The sequence below is a fragment of the Artemia sp. Qi Xiang Cuo genome, chromosome 3 (genome assembly GCF_049724085.1).
Source record: "Artemia sp. Qi Xiang Cuo chromosome 3, ASM4972408v1, whole genome shotgun sequence".
NCBI classification, from domain to species: Eukaryota; Metazoa; Arthropoda; class Branchiopoda; order Anostraca; family Artemiidae; genus Artemia; species Artemia sp. Qi Xiang Cuo.
The window spans coordinates 2617788-2641765 of NC_142796.1; the positions used below are offsets into that span (position 1 = coordinate 2617788).

A 23978-nucleotide genomic window follows, 5' to 3' on the forward strand; every position below is an offset into this window, starting at 1 on the left:
TTTTGAAGTTTCTACGACGACCCCTTCTACATGAAATGTCTTACTCAAAAGGAAAAAAATAATAAATTATACATATTCCCAAAATTGTTCTTATATGCCCTCTGGGCATAACTTAAAACCGTTGCCCCATGGGTTTTTGGGGAGTTTCCCCCTCAAAAACATATGTTCTCCTTGGAAATAGAATCCGCTGAACAAAATGGCTATCTCAAAATTTTAATTGGATTTGTTTGGGGAAATGATGGGTGTTGTGGGGGGATGGGGGGCTAGTTGGCCTCCAATCACTTTCGAATATTAAAAAGGGCACTAGCTCTTTAAATTTCCAATCAAATGAGCCTTTTTTGAAGTTTCTACGACAACATCTTCTATAAGAACCTTATATGGCCCTCGGGCATAACTTAAAACCCTTACCCTGAGGGTTGTGGGGGAGTTTCCTCCTCAAATACATATTTTCTATCTGGAAATCAACTACGCTGAACAAAACGGCTATCTAAAAAATTTTATTGGATGTGTTTAGGGGAATGATGGGCGTTGGGGGGAGGGGGGCGAGTTGCCCTCCGATCACTCTCTACTATTAAAAAGAATACTAGCCCTTCGAATTTGCAATTGAATGAGCCTGTTTTGAAGTTTCTACGACAACGCCTTCTATAAAAACCTTATATGCCCCCAGGGCATAACTTAAAACCCTTGCCCTGAGGGTTTTGGGGGAGTGTCCTCCTCAAAAATATATTTTCTGTCTGCAAATCAACTACGCTGAACAAAATGGCTATCTCAAAATTTTGATTGAATGTGTTTGGGGGAATGATGGGCGTGGAGGGGGGCTAGTTGCCCTCCAATCATTTTTGACTATTAAAAAGGGCACTAGCCACCCCAATTTCCAATCGAATGAGCCTTTTTCGAAGTTTCTACGACAACTCCTTCGATACGAAGTGCCCGGCTGAAGAGAAAAAACCCATTGCGCCCACATCGTTCTTTACATATCTCTATGATATCTGCCTATGATATCTCTGACTTGCAAGCTACAATATCGGCACTTTGAAAGCAGAATAAATTGGCAATGGAATACGTTATCCTTCGCGTGACATATAAGTGTTCTTTCGGCCTTTCCTTAAACAGATACTAAAAGGATAATATTAAAGTATGTGCGTAGCACATCTGAGGACCCCTAGTCTTACTACGTTGATTTGTTCAGACGTGGCTAGAGCTTTGGGTACTCGTGCATCCCAAAACCTTTTTCAGTTCCTGTTCCTTTTAAGGTTCAACCTTGGGACTTAGCATCTCTAACTATTAAAGAAAACTATTTAACATTTAAAGTTTTTTACTGATACTGACAAAAATCCATCCCAATTTCTAACAGTTACTTCCTCAAGAAAACCATCATTTCATCGACAAAACCGTCATTTTATCGACTAAAAGCGACATTCCATTGACAAAATCCGTCATTTCATCGACACAAATCAGTCACAACGTCGACAGTCATAATATCGACAGTCACAATCAATACCCGTCACAACGTCAACAGCCATAACATCGATACGTCATTTCATCTACAAAAAACTATCGATGAAATGACGTGTCAATATTATGGCTGTCAACGTTGAGATAATGGTAGCGATTTTGACTGCTGATGAACTGATGTGTCGATGTTACGGCTGTCGAAGAGTTGACATGTCAACGATATGACGGATTTTCCTTGTCGACAAAATGACGTCTAGTGCTTGTGACTGTTATAAGAAATGGTAACACCCCCCTTGAATTCAGGGAAAAAAACAATTAGTAAGTTTGTTTGATAGGCTATGTCGTTCTTCTTTAAAAAAGGGAGGTTTTCAGGTCATAGCGAACTAAAATTAGAATTAAAATTCAAAAAAAATTCAACTAAAGTTACAAAGTTGAAATTAGAAATTATAATGAAAATTAAGCGAATTGAAATTCGAATTAAAAAATTTGAGATAAACTTAAAAGAAACAGAGCTAAAAATAGTATTTTTAACTTTGATTGGATGTGCCCCAAAATCACCCGTAAACAATTGGAAGTAAAATTAATCCACAGTTAGGAATCAAAAACCCAGAAAAAGTTTCGCCGCCAAAAACTTTGATATTAAGACCAAGAATCAACCCATTATTATAATGGCCTCCAGTCATTTCTAAGGCCACATTTTCCCACATATTCTTTAAGAAAAATCCTATGCGTCTTAAGTTAAAGTTACAATTACACGATGTGGAAAATTTTGTGGAGGTGATCACACGGTTTTCAACGTGGATTGAACAATATTATTTTCAACTTCAAAACGATGTAGGTCATCCTAGGTCAAAATATACATTTCGTTACTATAGCCGTTCGGACCTTGTCGCATCCAAAGATCCTTAATCGCTACCGAAGATCAACGACTCCGGTCTTTTTCGCATAACTAATGCAATTGTCGAAGTGAAAATGACTCCCGTCTGTTGAAATTGAACAAGCACTACCTTTAATTTATCGGCAGCGTTAATGTCAAAGCTGGAAATACCTGTAGAAGACATGCAGGGAACAGACCACTAGGTGGCATGCCTCTCGATTTTTCATGAGGTTTTTTTTGGGGCAGAGGCAGATCTTGCCAGATTTAAATATATTTCCTATAAACGTTCTAGCGTTGTTACTTTGGACTACCAAGAGTAAACTGCAGTAAGAAGGCCTGAACACGCTCTGAAAGGGGTCACAGGTTTTTTGACGAATTTCGCAAGTTTTTGGGCACTTTTTTCACAAGATTTGAAAATTCGTCGTGGCAACACTGGTTGGTCAGCTAAAATTACTGAAAGTAAGATAGCCTACTGCCCTACTGTGCTTTTTAATGGTTACTCTCCAGTATGAAGTACTAAATAAATCGAAAGCGGTTTCTTTTTGGTCAAGCACCATAATCAATTTTCTGACATTAAACTTCCATTCCTCTCTCATAGTCTCACATGTAGCCTAGGCCTAATAAGTTTCATGGTTGTGGTTAGTTTCCTGATGATGTCATTTGTTTTTGTTAAATATATTTTTATGTATTGGATTCTGCTGAAATTTACTTGTACCTGAGCAATACCAATAGAGTTTTAAATACAAATATAATTTGAAATGATTCTTTAAAAGCTGATAACAATAGAAACAAACAACTGGGTAGATAAATTAAATCTAATGAGTTTTTGCCTAATGTAAAGTAAGGATTTTGGTAAAATTCTACTTTAGTTACTTTTACCTATCTTGGAAAGGGCCAAGGTTAGGAAAATGAAACTTTCAGGATGGGTCTACAGGCTAAATATGTCCTGGGAAGGTATTTGAGTACTTATCCCTCCTTCTCCCTCTAGAGGATCCTGAAATTTGCCTACATGACAGGTCTATACCTATTGAAATTTTGATAAAACAATATTTTACCTTAATTTTCAGTTATATGATTCTTTTTCTCTGGCTTTAGTTCTGAAAATGCAATTCCTGTTATTTGAGTAGTATTTTTAGCCATATCAATGTTAATTTTCAAAATTTAGGAAATGTATTTGCATATCTTTAAAACTCTATAAATCAGGATTGAGCAAAGTTGTGAGGCTGAAAACAATTTTGTTGGACTGCATTTTAAGCAGAAGATCTATTTTACAAGGTTTCACTTTATAAGACACAGATTTTTAAAGGTCATCAAAGGTCAGGACCCTCTAGAGCAAGAAGGAGTGGAGGTAGGTACTTCAAAATACCTTCCCAGGACATACTTTAGCCTTTAAATCTATCCCTGAAAGTTTCATTTTCCTAACCAAACTCCTTTCCAAGATAGCCAAAAGTAGCTAAAGTAGAATTTTACCAGGATTTTCATTGCTGTCGTTTTTTTTTAATATATAGTTTTTGTTTTCCTAGGACTGTATAGGCCTGTTGTTTTACTCATCTTTGTGCTAAGATCTTACATCTTTTGACAAAGAATGCTTAAAAGTGAAATCTTAGCACTAAGATCTTACATCTTATAGCATTCTGCTATGTGTACAAAAAGGTACACCATTAGAACTGCCTTGTCTGAAACCCCTATATAGGAAACTTTCTGTTCCTTGGGTTGGACAGCAAGGGAAATATTTTGGCTTGAAAATCAAGAAAAGTGACAGCTACTATGCCTAAACAGCATCTTTTTTTTTCTTTTTTTCTTCCACAAATAGCTTGGCACTGGAAGTTGTTCAAAGGCTCATTTTAAAGGAAAGTAATGGGGTTAAAACCTTTTGTATTTAAATCAAATTATTTTAAAAATAGAATCATTTTTTTACAAATGATGTGTATATCATCAAAGTTCTCTCATCATTGTTCTATGTGGCATTCAATGGCATCTTTCACACTTTTGCTAACATCAGTGAGCTGTAAGATCTTAGAACAAAGATGAGTTAAAAGAACAAATCTTTGCAGAAAGATGTGAGATCTTAGATGTAAGATCTTAGTGCAAAAGAACAGGCCTTATGTAAGACCAACAAAAATTAGGAAAGGGGAGGTCTGGTGAGGGTATACTTTTGAAAATAAACCATAATATTTGGAAACAACCTAGCCTAACTTAAGGAATCTAATGGTACTACTATACTACCAATAAAATGGCTATCTCAAAATTGTGATTGGATTTATTTGGGGAAAAGAGACCATGCACTCCAAGGAGGGACTGGCTGCACTCCAATCAGTTTTGAGCATTAAAAAGAGAACTAGAATTATCAATTTTTAATAAAATCAGCCTCCTCCAAAGTTTATATGATCACCCCTTTCATAAAAAACACTAAAACAAGTAAACAAATTACAATCCCTGCTTCTAGGTTCAGGAGGTTTATGTCTACCCTGGAGGCATTGTTATATGATCTTTGGACCATTTTGAATAAAATAGATACATCAAAATTTCCATAAGATGCATTTGGGGAAAAGAGGGTCTGTGTGAGGGGGGGGGGCTAGTGGTCCTCAAATCACTTTTGATTCTTAAAAAAGACACTAGAGCTTCCAAATTCTAATTGTATAATTCCCCTCCAAAGTTTATTAAACCACCCCTTCCATAAACCTTATATGTCTATAATATTACATGTTATAATTCTTTTTAGTCTAAATTAGTATCAAAAGAAGGAGGTCTGCCAACTCCATTAACTTGAATAATGCCTTTCTCCTATTACCAAAATGTAGATCAGCTGTAGAATAGCAATAAGTAAAAGAGTATGATCTGCAAGAAGGATTATACTAGCCTCTGAGAAACAGGGTAAAAATACCTATGATTTGACAGTTTTTGTAAAAAAAAAAGTTTTTCTACTCCAGAAGTCCTAATTTATAGAATTTTGGTTGAAAAGGGTTTCAGTATCCAGGAAAACATCTTGGAATCTAATTGTTTGATGAGAAGTTTGAAGTTTTATGTGAAAAGGGTTCAAAACTCTGATTTTCCAAAATTAGAGCATTTTCACCTACAAATTCACACTGCAAAAAGTTACCTGTTTTCAACACAAGTTGGAACCCAATTCAACATGTGTCAAAATACTTGGGAAATATGTGTGGGCAGAACCTGGTGTATTTGACATGTATATTCACTCTGTGAGCAGAATATGGTGTATTTGACATGTGTATTCTTGTTTCTTTGTTTTGTCTAAAACTTCATTTAATGTATAAAAGTGTAAAATGCGATTCAAAAAGTAGAAGTAATAAAACTAACAAAGTTGTTTCAAGTATGTAATATTTAGTATAACAAAATTGGTTTAACAAATTTTAATATATAGTATTAAATACAAATAGTATTCAGTATAACAAAATTGTTTCACTAGCGTTTTGGAAGGGATAGGGTCTAGGAAAATGGGAGTGGAATTCAAGAAATTTAAGAAGTTTATTGTCATTATATTTGATTTAGTGGATTTTATTTTTATATGCAGATTCTTAGTTTCATCCAAAACATAAGTTGGGATTTTTTTTTTTTTTTTTTTGGGGGGGGTTAATTTTGATATTTCTATGACATGGTTCTAGGCATTTACCCCCCCCCCCCAGAAAAAAAGATTTTCCAAATTTGAGAATTTCTTTTTTAGTTTCATTGATAAGTGCTGAAGAAAGGGAAAAATGACTTCCATGTGAACCTCTGCAATTTTTGGCAGTAGCGGGCACTCATAAATTTGACAGGTTTATTTTCCTCAGTGGACCCTAGAATTTCGAAACCTACTATTTTTCATTTGTTTAACACGTTCAATGAAGATTTGACAGAGTCACCTATATTTCGACCGGTCCTTTTGCTGTATGTACAAAATTTTGACAAGGTTACTACAAGATATTTGCAAAAGAAATAAATCAATTTATAGAAGCCATTATCTATGTTTGAATTTGACTGAAGGAACATTTTTAGTGTTTGGTATTCAACTACATTAAACAAGAATTTTTGACACTTGGAACCTAGTTTTGACAATGTAATATTTGTTGCCATTTTAATTTAATTTTATCAAGAAATAGCTACTTTTGCTAGAACACAGGTAAAATCAAGTGTTTCTTAATACATTGGGGCTAGTCTCAAATCTCTGTTTTTAAAAAATGACCCAGTAACTGCAGATTGAAGATTGCATACCGGAAAAATTGTTGGGAGCTCCTTTTGTCAAAAATAGGAAACTGACTGAATTAAATGTTCTGATCTTATCTGGGTGCACCGGATATTGTGTCAACGTTTCCTATCCTTGAAATACAAAAACAGCTTCAAGAGATGTCGCTCCAAGTCACAGCTAAGCAGAGTTATTCCGATTTGAAGAAAAATTTCGACAGGGGTTCCAAAATTGCACTTTTGAATCATTGGTATCTTTACCCTAATACTCAATACAAGTAATGAAAATTAAAATAGAGGAGGCTCTAGTATAGACTCTTGTGATTCTCTGCAGGTTATTCTGTTAACTACTCAAGTTGAATGCACATGTACCATAAATTGCTACAAGTCACTCAATTAAGATTCAAATGTTAATAAGTTCTTTCCAGTAACAATAATATTTTCCAGTTAAAGTGACAACTGCTAATTGACAAATCTGAAAGATACTTTCTACAAATCCAGAAAAAAAGCAGCTGAAATCAGGTCTACTTCAAACACTACAGGTAACCAGTCTGTAAGTTCAATTGTAACAATTTCAGTTGTAACTTCTTACCCTCAACCAAATTTAGTACTATAAGAATTTTATCACCTTTAGGCTAATTCAATCATTTAGCCAAGTTCCAAGTATTTTTCATGTTTTTTTAAAAGTTTTCTTTTGTTTGAAGAGGCATTTCTCTTCCCTCCTTTCTGAAAAGGTGTTTTTTAGCATTGATTTGTTAATTAATTGAAAGATAAATGGCATTCTAACTGACTTAACTGATTTAGCAGTCTGAAGAGAAAACCCATCCACATGAAACAAATTTGATTGCATTCTACAATCATTTTTTTCAACTTTTTTTTTCACCTGTTTTAATGATTAGATCATACTTATTTAACGTCTAATCAGCATTATCTTATTTAGGCCTACTAATAAAAAGCAGATTGTCAGATCAGTCCATACACAAAACATCAACATTCATTGTTATTTAATATCCTATAAAAGTTCTTTTTTTAATAATAATAAAAAGATGATTAGTCCAATCTTAAAGTAAATCATCAGCATATAATATTCAAGAAACCATGTTTTTCCTGGCAAAGAACCCTTTGTAAACCTTACCAAAACCTGTGCAAAATTCTTTGAAAAATCCTTCCCATTAATTGCAGTTGTCTCCCAAAGACACATTATTACTCAAAGGTGGGCATTTCAATTCCTAGAGACTGCTCCTCCAAAGAGACATTTTATTTGGCACTCAATATGCTGTACCCTCTATAGCTAGAAGAAAGTTTTAGTTAATTCATGAGATATTGTACCCTAAACAATATCAAAATTATTAATCATTGTATTGATTGACTTTAACTAAACATATACCCTTCATGAGAAGGTGAATTAATTTTGAACATGGATTATGTTTTGTAGAAGTGAATTTAATTCCTGTTATTTGGTTTAACCCTATATGCCAAGCATCATATGTTTACTATGTGCAACTTTCTTCCATTTGCTTAAGAAGAAATTTACTCCTACTGAGTACTGATGCTAGAAAGTTCAGGTCACTTTTAGGTTACTCTTTCTATAATTTTGATAATATTACTATCATGAGAGCCCTTGGGTCTATTCAAATTTCACATAGCTTTTTTGAGGGTGAAATAAGTTTGCATGTGCAATTTTGATATTGATCAGAATTTTTAATGTTTATTTAATACTTTTTTTTCATTCTAGTAAAGAAGCTGTCGAAATGTTTCACATATACCTTACTTTGTTGTCCCTTTGCTTCACCTCATACTAATAGCTCTATTAAGGCCTTTGACATGCGTCTCTGGCTGGCTACTGGAGCTCTTATAAGTTAGAGGAGAAAAATACTTTCTGAATTAATTAAAAGGTCTACTAGACCCTCAATGACAGGTCATCAAATCAACATTTTTAACAATTTACGCTTCTTGTTTTCGAGTTTAAGTAGCTCAGATCATTTATTTCTTTAAATGTTGACTTTTGGACAGTTCTCAGAGCTTTAATCTGTTAAATTTTATATTTTATTGCTAAACCTTCCAAATTTCTAGAATTATCCTTTTTTTTCAATAATTTGAAGACTGGAATACCTGGCTAAAATTTAAAACGATAGAAACTTTAGAATGAAAATTAAAAACAGACAAAATCATTTGAACAAAAATTGGACCTCCAAAAAGTTTTGGACAAAACGGAAAAAAGATGAAGTTATTTGAACAAGAATTGAAATTGTGGATATTTGGGACACTAATTTGTCATGAAACCTCATCTAGAAGAAAATGTTAATGGTCTATAGTTTTTTTTTTCAAATTATTTGGTTGTTTTCATCTTTTGTCCCTAATTTTTCACCATCTTTGTTCATGTACTTCCATCCTGTCAAATTTTTGTGCCAAAGTTATCACCATTCTCATTCGCTTTATTTTTCTGTTTTTTTTGTTGTTTTTTTTTTCAAGTAATTTGTCTTTCTAATGTGTCACAAATGTTTTTATTATTATTATTATTATTATCAAATTTTCCAATATCCAGTTTTGCCAATTGAAATCACAGATTTTCATTTTTGCTGTAAAATTTTACTGGTTGAAAAAATTTCATTAAGATTTCAAAAATTTTAACTCTGGTTCAGTATGTTTTGCTTTTTAGATTTTTTTTGTAAAGATTTTACAGTTTTTGAATTTATACCAATTAATAGGGTAAAGGTTCCAATGATTCGACAGCTTTTGTAAAAACAAAACAAAAAAAAACACTTTCTACTCTGGAGGCCTTAATTTAAAGACTTGGTTTGAATATGGTGTCAATATGTAGGAAAAATATTACGAATCTAACTGTTTGATTAGAAGTTTGTAGTTTTATCAGAAAAGGGTACAAAAGTCCGATTTTCTTAAGTTGGAACAGTTTCACATATAAATTTGACAGAACAAAAAAGTTGCCTTTTTTCAATGTAATTTGGAACACAATTCAGCATATGTCGAAATACTTGGGGATTACTTGTGGGAAGATCCTGGTGTATTCAACATGCCTCTGTTTTTACTTTATTTCTTCATTTCTCTTCAACTTTTTTTAATCTGTAAATGTATAAAAACACTATACAGATAGTGGAAGCAAAAACTAAAAAAATTGCCTCAAGTACAGGGACAAAACGGGATAATCATATGGATTGTCATATGGATATGAATATAATGTGTGATATAATGGAATCACGTGTTGGATGTGAAATCACGGCTCAAAAGATTGAACCCAATTAAGTACAGTTAGTCCTGATGGGGTTCACCCTTGGACTTTGAAAGAGGCTCCTGCAGAACTTGCCCTCCCCCTAGCAAAACTGTTCCAGAAGTCTATTGATACCAAACAAGTCCCTCAAGATTGGCAAAATGCAAATATTACACCTGTTCACAAGGGTGAAAGCAGGAACTGTGCCGCCAATTACTGACCCATTAGCATCACCTCGACAGTCAGTAAAATCCTTGAAGGAATTGTGAATACTACTGTAATGAAACACCTGATTGACAACAAACTAATTACCGATAGCCAACATGGATTCAGATCTGGACGCTCGTTCGAGATAAATCTTATTGATACATATGAGTATGTCACTGAAATTCTAGACCGGGGTATCCCTGCTGGCAAAGGAGTTTGACTAAGTTTGCCATCACTGTTTGATGGCAAAACTCTTAGCTACCGGGATATATGTTGAGGTTGTTGAATGGGTGATGCAGATCCTCTCAGGAAGAAACCAGAGAGCTAAAGTGTTTATGGATAACAGGCAAGAATTCCTCTCAGAAGTTTCTGGAGTTGATAGTGGTGTGCCTCAGGGAATGATGTTGGGCCCATCACTTTTCAATATTTTCATTAATGATGCTCCACGAGCCGTAAGAAATAAGATGAGCATTTTTGCCGACGATTCAAAGCTTACTGGGCCCGTGGAGTTGACAGCGACAAGAGCCACCACACAGGAAGACCTGGATTCACTCCCTTTGGGCCCGTCAATGGTAGCTTGAGTTTAACATCCAGAAATGCAAGACAGTACATTTCGGGAAAAAGAATGAGAAGTGGCAGTACCATATGAGACCCTCGGAATAATTAAGCGTACAGTACATAGCAGATCATCCAAAGTCATGAAGAAGCTGTACAAGGGTATCATGCGACCATTGCTGGAATTTGGAATGTATGTTGCCACGCCCCTGAATAAGGGTGACCAACAGAAAACAGAGTCTGTTCAAAGGCTCGCAACCAAAGCTGTTGATGGATGCAAGAACCTCGACTATCCATCTCGCCTGAACGAACTACAGATCCCAACACTCGTCAACAGACAACGGAGCGGTGGTGTCATCATGGCTTACAAGCTACTGCATGCCAATTTTTCTTCTCAGAAGTTTTTCTAACTTGACGAATCATCCAGGACAAGAGGGCATTGTAAGAAGCTGCTCCAGAAAAGAGCTCACATCAGACTCCTCAACCACTATTTCTCCAATAGAGTGGTGGCCCCCTGGAACAGTTTTCCCAATGCAGTTGTCACTGCTTCCTCTGTCGATGCATTCAAGATCGCCTTTGATAAGAATTGGTCCACCAAACCATGGAAAACAGAATGGAACGCCGCCGGACCAATTGCTCCCCATCGTCACTGACCAGCGACTCTACAGGATTTTTTCCTTATTTTGCTGGACAATGTGATCTAGGGTAATAGTTTTTTGATATAGGTGTCTTTATAAATGCTATTTAGAATTGCCCATTTCCTCTCAGTTTTAATGGTCCAGCAAAGATTTCTTTGCTGTTCACAGTGAAAGTGTTGTCAAAATTTGGCTATTTCAAAGTTAATCTACCATTTTAATTCACTTCAAAAATTATTAATTTTGATTATCCTGTGTCTGTAAAGTCCAGAATTCTTGAAATACGCATGTGCTACTTAAGATTATTAGAAGTTTGTGACACCAAGGAATTTAACATGTTTCATTAGCATTTTGGGTGGGATAGGGTCTAAAAAAAACGGAAGTGGGTTTCAAGAATTGTAAGAAGTTTATTTTCATTATATTTAGATTGATAGATAGATAGATTCATTTCCATATAACAGTAAAATAATTACACAACAATCTCCAAATCTCGACAAAGGCTCCATGTCCTGTAATTCACTTGACTTAGTGGAGTTCACTTTCATATGTAAATTCTTAGCTTTATCCAAAACATGGGTAGGATTTTGATGGGGCATTTTTGATAGTACTATGACATACTTCAAGAGTCAGCAGGTCATCTACATATTAAAACCTTTGAGGGAATCTTACCAGTTCTATTAATCAGTACTACATATAAGAGTGGTCCTAACAAAGGACCACTAGGATAGGTCCTAACAAAGGACCACTATTATTTTAAAAAAATTTAAAAAGAACTTTTTAAATTTTGTTGTCATGTGAAATATTATTACAAAGAATATTCATCAAAACCTCTTGTTATTGAGAAAGTACACGTAAATTTCACAACAATTTTTTGTCAGAGAACCCTTGAATTTTGACACTAATTTTATCTCATCTGTTTTACATGTTCAGTGAAGTTTCAAAAGAGTCACCCATATTTCGACAGGGCCTGTTTCTGTCTGTTGAACAACAAGGTTACTGCAAGATGGTCTCAAAAGAAATGAATCTCATAATAAAAGCCAATATCTGCATTTGAATTTGGCTGAAGGAACATTTTTAGTTGGTCTGGTATTTGACTACATTAGACAAGATTTTTTTTACACTTGGAACATAGTTTTGTCAATATAATATTAGCTACCATTTTAAATCAATTATATCCAGAAAAAGCCAATGTGGCTGCATTTGAGAAGATCATATGTATCTTGATGCATTGGGGCTGATCCTAGATTTTATTGGAAAAAAAAAATAACCAAGTAATGACAGTTTGAACATTACATAGCTAAAAAATTGTTGGGAGCTCTTTTTGTATCGAAAATTTGATTGAATTGAATATTCTTTTCTTATCTGGGTGTATCGGACATAGTGTGTACGTTTCGCATTATCAAAATATAACGACTTCTTCAAGAGATGGTGTTCCAGGTTACGACTAAGCAGAGTTATCCTGTTTTGAATTAAAATATCAACAGTGGTTTCAAAATTGCACTGTCAAATCATCAGTGCCTTTACCCTACTTGCCATATTATTATTTTTAATATATTTTGATATTTTAATTTATAGTTTTGTGGCTTTTGATGAGATCAAGACATGTGTGGTGTGATAATTTCTTGATTTTTTGCTTTTTTCTCTATGTTTTGTGACTTTTTTGTTGTCAAGTTTCTCACATTATTTTTTTACCCATAGTTTCTGTTAAGATTTTTGAAAAATGAAGGATTTCTATTTTGAAATGATGGAAACAAGCTGAACAAATTTGAAATTTTTTTCAAACTGGAATTCTGATTTACATGAAAACTACTTTTTAATTATTAAATGGTAAATAATTTTCCCCCTATCATGTACTATTTGTAATAACCAAGCGCAAGCGGTTTCAATTGAATTTGTATCTAATTTAATGTTTTTGTCATTCGCCTCTTTTTTCTCACCTGTTTTATTTGTTTATTTCTTGTAGATTAGAATCATGCCAAAAATAAGATATAGCAACCATCCAATCATTGTTGTGCCCTTTAACCCTAACGATGATAAAACAAATCCGTATTCATTTGACGAAGAAGTTGATAGTTTCCACTCTGACCCAAGGTATCTTGAAAGGCTATTAATAGAAAGGCTTGATCCAGACCATGATGGAAGAAAGTACCCTAGCCAAGAAATCTATAGAGACTCTTACAGTGATGGTAATAATTATCAAGGTCAAGGGCAGAGGCCAATCAGTAGTGTTTGGCCATTTTCCTTGAAGGGTAATAAATTTGGATTTTCATTGCTTAAGAGGCAGGATGGATTGAGCACTCTGAATGAAAAACCATCGGCTTACAGTCTTGCTGCCGTTGGGATTTCAGTTTATTTGGCTTATACTCTATTTTCTGGAGGTTTTGGGAGATCAACAAGAAGAATTCTAAAAGGTAATTTTTCTATGTTTCAACTTTCCCAACGACTGGGAAAATGACATGGCTTAAAATCAACGTATAAACACATACTGAACAAGTACTGACAAAACCTATCCTCTCCACACAAAAAATGGGACCCTTTGTCCGCGTCTCCGGAGACGATTCCATACCTATGCGAACCTGGGGGACACAATCACAAGTTCTGTAGGTGATTATACTTGTTCCGTAAAAGCTGTATTAAATTTAATTTATTGAATTGGAGTGATTAAGTAGTACAACATTTCCCCTCTAGAGGCGCTGAGGTACGCGGGGTCACTTTTGGAGAGTTTTGTCAGTACTTATCAGTATGTGTTTATACTTTGCTTAAAGTAGAGGAACACTTACGAAGCCAGTTCCCTAACTTGAGTCTTACACTCTTATTCACTTTCACCAAGTTGAAAATTTTTAATTTGCCATCAGACACTAAGACAAAATGCACAGAAAAGGAGAAGTCAGTAAACAGTAATATCATTTATCAGTCATCTCTTTCCTGTTATAATTAAACAAAATAACAATAAAGTTAAACAAAATAACGATAAAGAAGTCTGTAACAAGTAACATTATTCATCAGTTATGCATAATATTAAGATCAGTTAACAAAATAGTGAAAAAATAACAATACTGTTAAGCAAAATAACAATAAAGAAGTCAGTAACGAATAACAATATTCAAATAAACAAAATAACAATACTGATGAACAAAATAGCGATAAAAGTCAGTAACGAGTAATATTATTCATCAGTTATCTTTTTCCTATGATAGTTAAACAATTTATTAACAAAATAATAACATAACAATAAAGAAGTTAGTAACGAGTAATATAGTTCATGAGTTATCTCTTTCCTTATACAGTTAAACAAATATTAACAAAATAACAATACTGTTAATCAAAATAACAATAAAGAAGTCAGTAATGAGTATTCAACACACCAAATAAAATGAAAAAAGGGGATAACAATAATAATAACTGAAATCAATGATAAATATATAATGGTACAAAATAAAAAAAAATAAAAATAAAATATCTACAAAAAAAAAAAAAGTTACGGCACACTTTCAGCTTGACGAACAGAATCTGGGAACGAATTCCAAACTGATGGGCCCATGTGTCTGGTCAGTTGACTCGCTCTCGTTGTGTTCCGTGGCTCAGATGCAAGGCTATCCGCACTCCTAGTCGAATAATCGTGGTAAAACGAATTAGCCTTAAAAATATTCATAAAAAAATCCGGTGCAAGACCATTCAGACACTGAAATACAAATACTCCAACTTGATAAACCCTTATTTCACCAACCTATAAAATTTTAAACTTTCTAAAAAGTGATTCAGTGCTATCAATACCACGAGCATACCTTCCAATCAACCTTATAGCCTTATTCTGCAGAACTTGAACTGTTCTAAAATTGCAACTAAAATTACTCGCCCAAATCAAACAACCATAATTCATATTAGGCGCTGTTAACGAAGAACACAATGAAGGCATAATTTACCATGGCAAAGAATTTTGAAAACGGTTCAAAATTATAAGGGCTTATGCCAGCTTGCATGCTATGAAGTTGCAGTGTTTTCTCCAACTCAAGTTTCGATCCAGGATGAATCCCAGATATCGGATCTCTTCGACTTGGGAGAGCAGTAGGCCATTGTAAATAATGACACCAGGGAGAGTGGGAGCAGAACTAGTCCTCGTAAACATCATAAAATTAGTTTTCGATACATTGACGCTAAGTGGGCTAGCACAAACAAATTCATGTGGGCCATCAAGCGCCTTATTCGCCTTGAACAAGAGCTCTTGCAGTGACTTTGCTGCAATCACTAAAGCCGTGTCGTCAGCAAACGAAGTAACTGAAGCCCCGGGAATGTAGAATCTCATTGTGTCTACGAATATCAGGTACAGGAGAGGACCAAGAACTGAGTCCTGTGGAATACCACACTTTATGGGAAGCGGCTGAGGAGAATTGTTACTCAAAGCCATTCGTAGAATCATTTAAATAAAGTGTGATTAACAACAATTAAAACCCTACCCTTAAGGTCTAAATAACCACCCATGAAAAATAATTTCTTAAACCAGGTAGGGTGGAACGCATTACTAAAAAAAATGCACGCAAATAAATCCTTTTAATCCTTCTCGAGTACCGAGTGAATATTTTCCAGCAGACATTGGACTACTTCCATCGTCAAATCTTCTTTCCGGAAGCCAAATTGACCCTCGTGTAAAACACCAATTTTCATCAGATATGATACTCGTAATGCCGGTGAAGTACAATCTTTTCATAAATTTTTTAACAAATCAGAAGAATTGATATTGATCTTCAATACGATATGTCAGTTTTGACTCCGCCTTTGTGCAATAGTACTACTAAACCTAGTTTAAGTGTATTCGGAAATATCCTCTTTTCCATAGAAATATTGATAAGGTATACAAGGACAGGAAGCAAATAAACCAGAACCGACTTGAGCGTTCTAAGGCTCATTCCATCAACTCCTGCACAGTTTGACTTAATCTTGCTAACACTCATGCGTACCTCTTTTTCAATACAAGGCTGGAAATTCATTACAATACTTCCTCCTCACTTATCCACAAAACTGCTCGATTCGAAAACATGGGAGCTCCTTGGTTCTTATTGAATCTTGTAGCCAATTTCAGAACAATATTGTCCAAATGCATCGCAGATTTCCAAAGTTTCTTCCAAGGTCCTATTATTTAGCACAATTTTTGGCTCCGATGGCTTCATAGGACCTTTTAGAACATCATTCACAACTTGCCATGTTGCTTTGGGGTTACCTTTACTTTTTTCAAATACATTTGTAAAATATGCCTTCTTTTTTTCCTTCTTAGGGCATTTGCCCTATTCCTTAGGTCTTTATACATCACATGGAGCTCATTATTCTGCGGATGATTCAGCTGCTCCTCACACGCCTGATTCCTCATATTAAACAGATTAAGCAGCTCATGATCACGCCACGGGTTTCTCGGTTTATTCTTTCTGGGGTTTGTTGCTTTAAGCAGACACGTGCTATCATAAATATTCGACACTATTTGGTTAAACTTTTCAAATGCTTCCGACGGATAATCTTCATTCAGTACTGTTTCCCAGTTAATAACACTAATTTGTTCTTCAAATTTTTTCAGATTAACTGGCTTCAGTTCACGCATTGGTATTTTATTCTTTCTGTTATTTTTCTTCACTTCAGAATTCAAATGCAATACAACCGCAAGATGGTCGGAGGCTGGGCTTATAACAACAGAGCAGCACGCTTTACTTAGACACAAACACATTTTCGATGAGCGTTTCCCAATGATCCTTGATTCTCGTTGGAATGCTCATGGTCGGGTATAAATCATTTGACATCATCAGGCTCAAAAAATCCAAATTTGGTCCACGCATATTTAACAAATCAAAATTAAAGTCTCCCATACATATAAACTCTTGACTAGATCTATTTACCTTTGCAGCAATACATTCAAATCCTTCAGTAAACTCTTCAAATGATGCACTTGGTGGCTTATATACAACAGTAAAGATACGAGCTCGATTTTCAAACTGAATTTCTATACTAAAGGTTTCTATCTTACCATCCCTCCAAATGTCCAAATCCTTTCTAATTTTCCAATTCAAATCCTGTCGGACAATGAAAGCCAGGCCTCCACGTCCCATTGATGATCGACTTCGAGCAATCAGTTCATAACCTGGAAAGTTAAAGGACGAGAGAAGGGTATCATAACCCAAAAATGTTTCACATAATGCCATTATATGTAAATTATTAGATCGGGAAATAAAATCAAAAATCTCATGGTAAGAAGACGTTAAATGACAATTCTATGTACATGCATGAAATCCAGACCGGTCTAACTCCTCCAAAGCTGATAACTGGCGATATTTACTATCAAGAGATGGACGAAAACTAATTTGCGACCCATCATTTCCAATATCCGTCAAAAAATAAACATCAACATTAAATGGATTATTTTGCAAATCACTCAATTTTCCACGTAAACTACTATTCATATCAACTTACGCAAAAAAGAATCCTATAATTCATCCCTTTTCCGCGCTCAAACGGGACGATATTTATGCTCATAAGAAATCAAAAATTAACCAACAAAATAAAAATATAAATAAAGAGCAATATAGAACATCTTAACGAGATAAACACTACCAAACTACTCATAGATAACAAACTAAACGCAATCTGAAAGCGAGTTTATTCGACGAGCAGCTCGCTCACCCGGAAGCAGTGCGAGAACCTGGCCACGATCTGACCATACATTTTTCACGCCAAACTTGTCTCTCGCGGTACTCAGGATATCACGACGGCGCTTGGTTAGAGACTCAGACAAAATGATTTTCGAACCAGCCAATTTTGATTTACTCGCAAACACTTTACGCGCCGTCTCACAGGTAGAAAATCTCACGAACACTGGTGCAACTTTATCGTTTGCCGACCTGGGATTATTCAATTTCGACCTGTAGACCATAGCAAAATCACAATCAGAGATACCGGAAAGCCTCAGCTTTTGCGAGGCTATATTCAGAATGGTCGAATTCAAGTCAACACCCGGCTGCTGCTTAATACCGTGAAAAACTAGAGTTCCAAGCTGTTTTTCTTGCTCATAATCATCAATTTTCACTTCTAATTTTGCAATTAGGTTCTCTAAATTTTCAATCAGTCGTTTGATATTCTTTACTGATACCAACAATTGCTCTAGCTTCGGATTAAACTCAAGCGACACTGACGAGGATATTTCACTCACGATAGTCTCAACAGAAGTTTTCAGAGTTCGGTCGTTTCCGCATTTATCTTTAACTTGCTTAGTAATCGCGCTCATCAATGATTATTTTGTGTTAGCGATATCTTCCTCAGTTGCGACTATTTTAGCTAGCAAATCCGCGGTAGATGGTTCAGAAGAAACTGCTTTCAGCGAAACGAAAGTTTTGGAAGCCGTCTTATAAATGTCCAGGTTAACGTCTTTAAACGCACTTCCAACATTTTTATCAGTTTTTGTAGATGCTTCGCAGTAATTGTCCTCAAACGAGATGAGACTATTCTCCGTTAGGCGCGACTCTGTGTGATCTCCATACGCAAAAACTAGGTAGTTGAAGATTCCTTTTTTATCCTTTGAAACTTGGATAATTCTTACGGGCCACAGCGGGAATTTTTTGAAATTTGCTAACGCAAGCTGGAACTGTTGGAATTTTGACATTACTTCGCTACTACGAGAAAAACCAAAAAAAAAGAAGAAAAATCAACTTAACTTTCACTGGGCAGGCCCACGACAGCATGGCTAATCAGCAATTGATGGCTGGTCCGGTGGTTCGCGGAACCAGTTTTGTTATTCACCACAATACTCTGGCATCCTTAATCAGCTAATCCAAAGTGATTCGAACGCCACGCAAAATAATAGGACGATCTATTGTTGCTACCGTAATATTAAATCCAAACAAAGCAATTAGTCCATATCAATAAGTCTACTTTTGAAAACAAAATATTAACAAAATACATTTAAACAAATGATACAATTAAACAAAATAACGATAAAGAAGTTAGTAACGAGTAATATCATTCTTCAGTTATGTTTTCCCTGTAACAGTTATGCAAAATATTAACAAAATAACGATACAGTTAAACAAAATAACCATAAAAAAGTCAATAACGAGTAATACTATTCATCAGTTATCTTTTTCCTGTTACAGTGGAACAAAATATTACCTAAAACGATACACTTAAACAAAATAACGATAAAGAAATAAGTAACGAATAATATTATTCATCGATTATCTCTTTCCGGTTCCAGTTAAGCAAAATATTAACAAAATAACGATACAGTTAAACAAAATAACGATAAAAAAAGTCAGTAACGAGTAACACTATTTATCAGTTATCTTTTTCCTGTTACAGTTAAAAAAAAATATTTACAAAATAACGATACAGTTAAACTAATAACGATAAAGAAGTTAGCAACGAGTAATATCATTCATCAGTTATCTCTTTCCTGTTACAGTTGTGCAAAATATTGTTACTCGTTACTTACTTCTTCTCCTTTTCTGTACATTTTGTCTTAGTGTCTGATGAGGAATTAAAATTATCAATTTGGTGAATGTAAATAAAAGTGTAAGACTCAAGTCGGAAAACTGGCCTCGTAAGGGTTCCGCCGATACGTAGCGTCAAGACAAAGTCCTCACCTATACATAGGCTACTCTTGCGTTTGATCAATTGGCTGTTTTCTGGTATTAGATACTCTTAACTTGTGCTATATTTATCTTAGCGCTTAGTAAAGTATCTCAAACAAAGTTAATCGTATCTAAACTATATTTAGTTAGTCATATTTCTTTTTCAACTTTCGAGGTTTAGAAAATAAGCTGTGCAATTATGTTCTTTTGGCAAATTTTTGGATTGTAGACAGAAATAGATCAATTTTACAGTGTTGTAAGCCAGTGTGCCCCAATATTCGGAATCAACAATATTTATCATCCTAGAAACGAGAGTCGGATATAGTGGGCTAGAGGGGTCCAGTGCCTTGAGGGGTGGAAAAACAAGCTAAAGAGCAAATTACAGTGAAAACTTTCGGAAAGAAGAACTAATTCAATGTTTGGAATTATGTAAATTATGATACCCGAGTGTTTTTTCAAGCATTGTTACACATTTTTAGTAGCCTTTTGCCTCTTGCATATTTTGCTTTAAGGGTTCATTTCTGGATTTAGATGATAGAGCGATGTAGTGAGCTTAGATGAGGCTTTGACGGTTATTTGTTGTCCATCTAGGTAGGTATACTAAGTAGCTCCTCCCCTGCGTTAGTAATTTTAAGAATTTCCAGGGTCACCAATTCACTAAATGAAGGGAGGCAACGATTTCGCTGTTTTTTTTTTAAGACACAGACAACAAATTTTCTTAAATTCATGGAATATTCTTTAGCATACAGGTCCAATGACATTATGACAACTTTGTTTCGTTTACTCAGTAGCAATAAAAGTCGTACATCATTACTGTGTTGAAGCACTTTTTAAATGAAGGTGATTAGCTTTAAGCTACCAAAACTAACATTAATTGCTGCCAGGTAAAGTTGGCATAATCTTAGCTGTGCTTACATCTGTCTTAAAATTTATATATAGCTCTTAAGCGACTCAGAGCCAGTGAAAGAGGGAAATAAAAATCTTTCTAATATCTAAAAGCCCGTCTTAATTGGCATTGTAGATAGTCATAATTGACGGACAACAGGGTGTAGGATGCTTCATTTTTGGGCATTAATGTTAAAAAGGGGAATATCACTAATAAAGTTCAAATAGAGCACCGTCCTATTTTTCTTACTCATAAAGTTCAAATAGAGCACCGTTCTATTTTTGTTACTTTAGCCTATACTTATGTTGCAGCGACAGCTTCATATATTTATTTGTATACATTTTATATTTCATTTGCATTTGCATCCGTTCATTCCTAAAAGGAGCTTTAAATTAAAATAAAAAATGCTCCAAATTTATTATTTCTGATTAGACAGTAGGTACATTGATGTGTTTTATATTATTAAATTAAAAAAACAAGTTTCTTCAACTGAAAATAATGAGTAGTATTAAAACTTAAAATGAACAGAAATTGCACGTTAGGTAACTGTCCCCTTTTCAACCCCTCATTTTTTACGCTAAAGTTTTTTAGTAATTTAACCAAACTTCTTATTGTGATTAAAGGGACTTCGTCTTTCTGGATTCGTTCTTAAGGAATTGGGACAAAAAGTCAAACTTTAACATCAAAACTGAGGGATTTAGGCGGGGGTAGTCCCCTTCATATATGGAAAAATCTTTGTTCGTTTTAAGTCTTAATGTTCTTCTTTAATTTCAGATGTAAAAATTAGTTCTTGTTAATTTGTGATTGTTTTTCAAATAATACTGGAAATTCTGCCTCCCTCCTCTGTGGAAACCTTTCCAACACGAAAAATTCCTCAATGAAAAATTTCTGCCACGTAAATAAATATCGCTCTGGGCAATATCATCCTCACTGAAACTTCTCCCAGAAAAATCTCATGCCGACCATTCCCCCTTGAAGATTCTCCTCACTTTCGTTTAGTTTTTTTTTTTTATTAATCTCTGATTCTTTTTCAAACCATGCCTCTCTCTTCAAATTTTTTTTCTGGAAACCTCCACACCCAAAATGGCAAGTTATCCCTCGCATGAAATTATCTCATTCAATTATTTTCCCTGGGAAAACTCACCCAGACAATTCCAACTCTGCAGAAAATTTCGCCTGGACAGTTCTCACGGAACATTTTCATATGTAAAATGGGGTCGCCAAAGAGAAAGTGAAACAAATAAGACGAATTCCTTATGTGAATTCTGGTAAGTCCCCCCCCCTTGTAGAATTTTCCTTGGAAAAATCCCCAAGAAACTGCTCTCCCAACAAAAAATTCTCCTGTTAGAAAATGGCTCCCCCTATAAATCCCCCTTGAAATGTTCTTGTATATTTCACAATAACCTCTACATATATGAAATAGGTAAAATTTCATTTGCCCTTTCTTCTGGGCCTATGGGAGATCATATCATCACCAGAGCATAGTTGTTGAACTTTTCAACTATGCTGAACATTATGTCTTTCTCAAATTTCAATCGTTCAATCGGGAAAAAAGGGCGTGGAAGGGGGACCGGTTGACAAACAATAATTTTGGTTTCTTAAAAAGCACACTAGAACTTTTAATTTCAGTTGGAATGAGCCCTCTCGTGATCTTCTATGACCATTGGTCTGATATCATCACCCCTGCTGAAAAAAAAATGCATCCGTGATGTTTGTTGTGACAAAAAATAAGAATTATATAGGCTATATATTTTTTTTACAGATTGGAGCCTGAAAACTCCTACTGCAAGGTTCTCTGCTTATGCCGAATCTGATGGTTTGAATTTAATTAAGAGCCTTTGACTTTTTGGAGGTATCTGATTTTCAAAATCAGGCAAATTTTTTAAGGCTTGTAGCTTTTGATGGGTAACATAAAATTTGAGTTGCGGTTACTATTAATCCAAGTCACTCCTCACAGTTTGTTGTTGTGAAATGTTTGATAATTATACTAGGTAAATATTTGTTTCATAAATGTTACCCTGTAAACTTGAATAAACTTATCAACTACCTTTTTACTGCGCTTAAGGCTATATTTGAGAAGGCGAAGCTTTGTTTTATCAATAAAAATATGCATTTTTCAAAAGTAGTAAAAATAAATTTTGAGTTGTTAAAACCAGCACTTCTAATAAATAACCTATATGTAATAAGTACAAACCGGTACTATTGTTTCCCCTTCAAATACATTCAACTTTGCCTCTAAACAATAATTGTAATATTTACAGTATTGACAGTGTAGCACGGTACGGCAAAATCTCCATTTGTCCACCTTGAGAATAAAAAAAAAAAAAAAACAGATCCTGCTTGCTTTACTAGAAAGTTCTACCAAACCAACTTCATCGGATATGTGCTACCGATCATACACTATTACCAGTGTTTCCACTTCAAATCTTTTGAAATCCCTAAGAGGTTAGTGGAATATCCCTAGAAATCCCGATTTTCAATACCGAAATCCCTATAGGTTTCCCCATTTTCTGACTTCTTTCCAAGTCTTTAGTAAAGCCTCGTTATGCTGACTTTTGATAACATTTGTAAAAGACGACTTATTTTACAATTCAAGACTTTTTACTTCTACCAAAATATCTTCTTTTGAGGTTTAAAACAATACTTTTTATTTATTTATTTATTAGTTAAGTTTGGTTTTGTTTATAGATTTCGGTGCCAGATTATAGATTCTAGGCCATATAAATATATTTCATTTATTTGTTTTTCTCTGCCATTTTTTTTTTCGTCTCTATTAGTATTTTTACAACACCCTAGTTTTATTTGAATTGGTACGATGGATTGGCATGAATGATATCCAATCAGTCGCTTTTTAAAGCATTATTTTTTTTTAAACATGTTTTGACTTTTTTTATATCGAGTCGTGATTAAGTTCAAAAAAAAAATATGAAAAAAAAATTTTCTGTCGACGGATCTGTCAAAAGGTGACTGAAAATATGCTTTGAGTAATATAGAAAAGATAAAATATAAAAAATACTTAGGCATTGTTCACATTCGTGTAGTAGCGTGTAGTAAGACGAAATAGATTAAGTAACAGAAATAGATTCAATTCCTTTTCTGCTACGCATGACCAATCAGAGGGCTTAATTTGTTGCGTCAGCAGCTCAGTAGATATGGTAGTGAATATAAATAAATATTTATTTTAAACGGTTATTTTTGGTAATTTGGGTTATAAGGCCACACTGCTTGACACATTGATGTGAAAAATGCATCAATTCCTGAGAATACGGTTATATTGACAATAGAAAAACGATAAAAATCAGCTTTTAGTCAGAATCAGATTCAATACCTTCTTCCTCTTTTCTGATGGGAGCTG

General features: G+C 34.6%; 1 protein-coding gene across 4 annotated transcripts in view; it reads left to right on the plus strand.

The window, feature by feature from the left end:
- The first annotated feature begins 2810 nt into the window (after positions 1-2810).
- The window catches only part of LOC148953651 (uncharacterized), a 32917-nt gene continuing 11749 nt past the window's right edge, over positions 2811-23978 (plus strand). Inside the window, exons 1-3 of one of the 4 annotated variants that reach the window (XM_089086755.1) lie at positions 2823-2845; positions 6959-7064; positions 13098-13545. In XM_089086755.1, the coding sequence (XP_088942881.1) occupies positions 13107-13545 (439 nt within the window). In that variant the 5' untranslated portion in view covers positions 2823-2845; positions 6959-7064; positions 13098-13106. The other 3 variants (XM_089086756.1, XM_089086757.1, XM_089086754.1) reach the window with 3 other exon arrangements.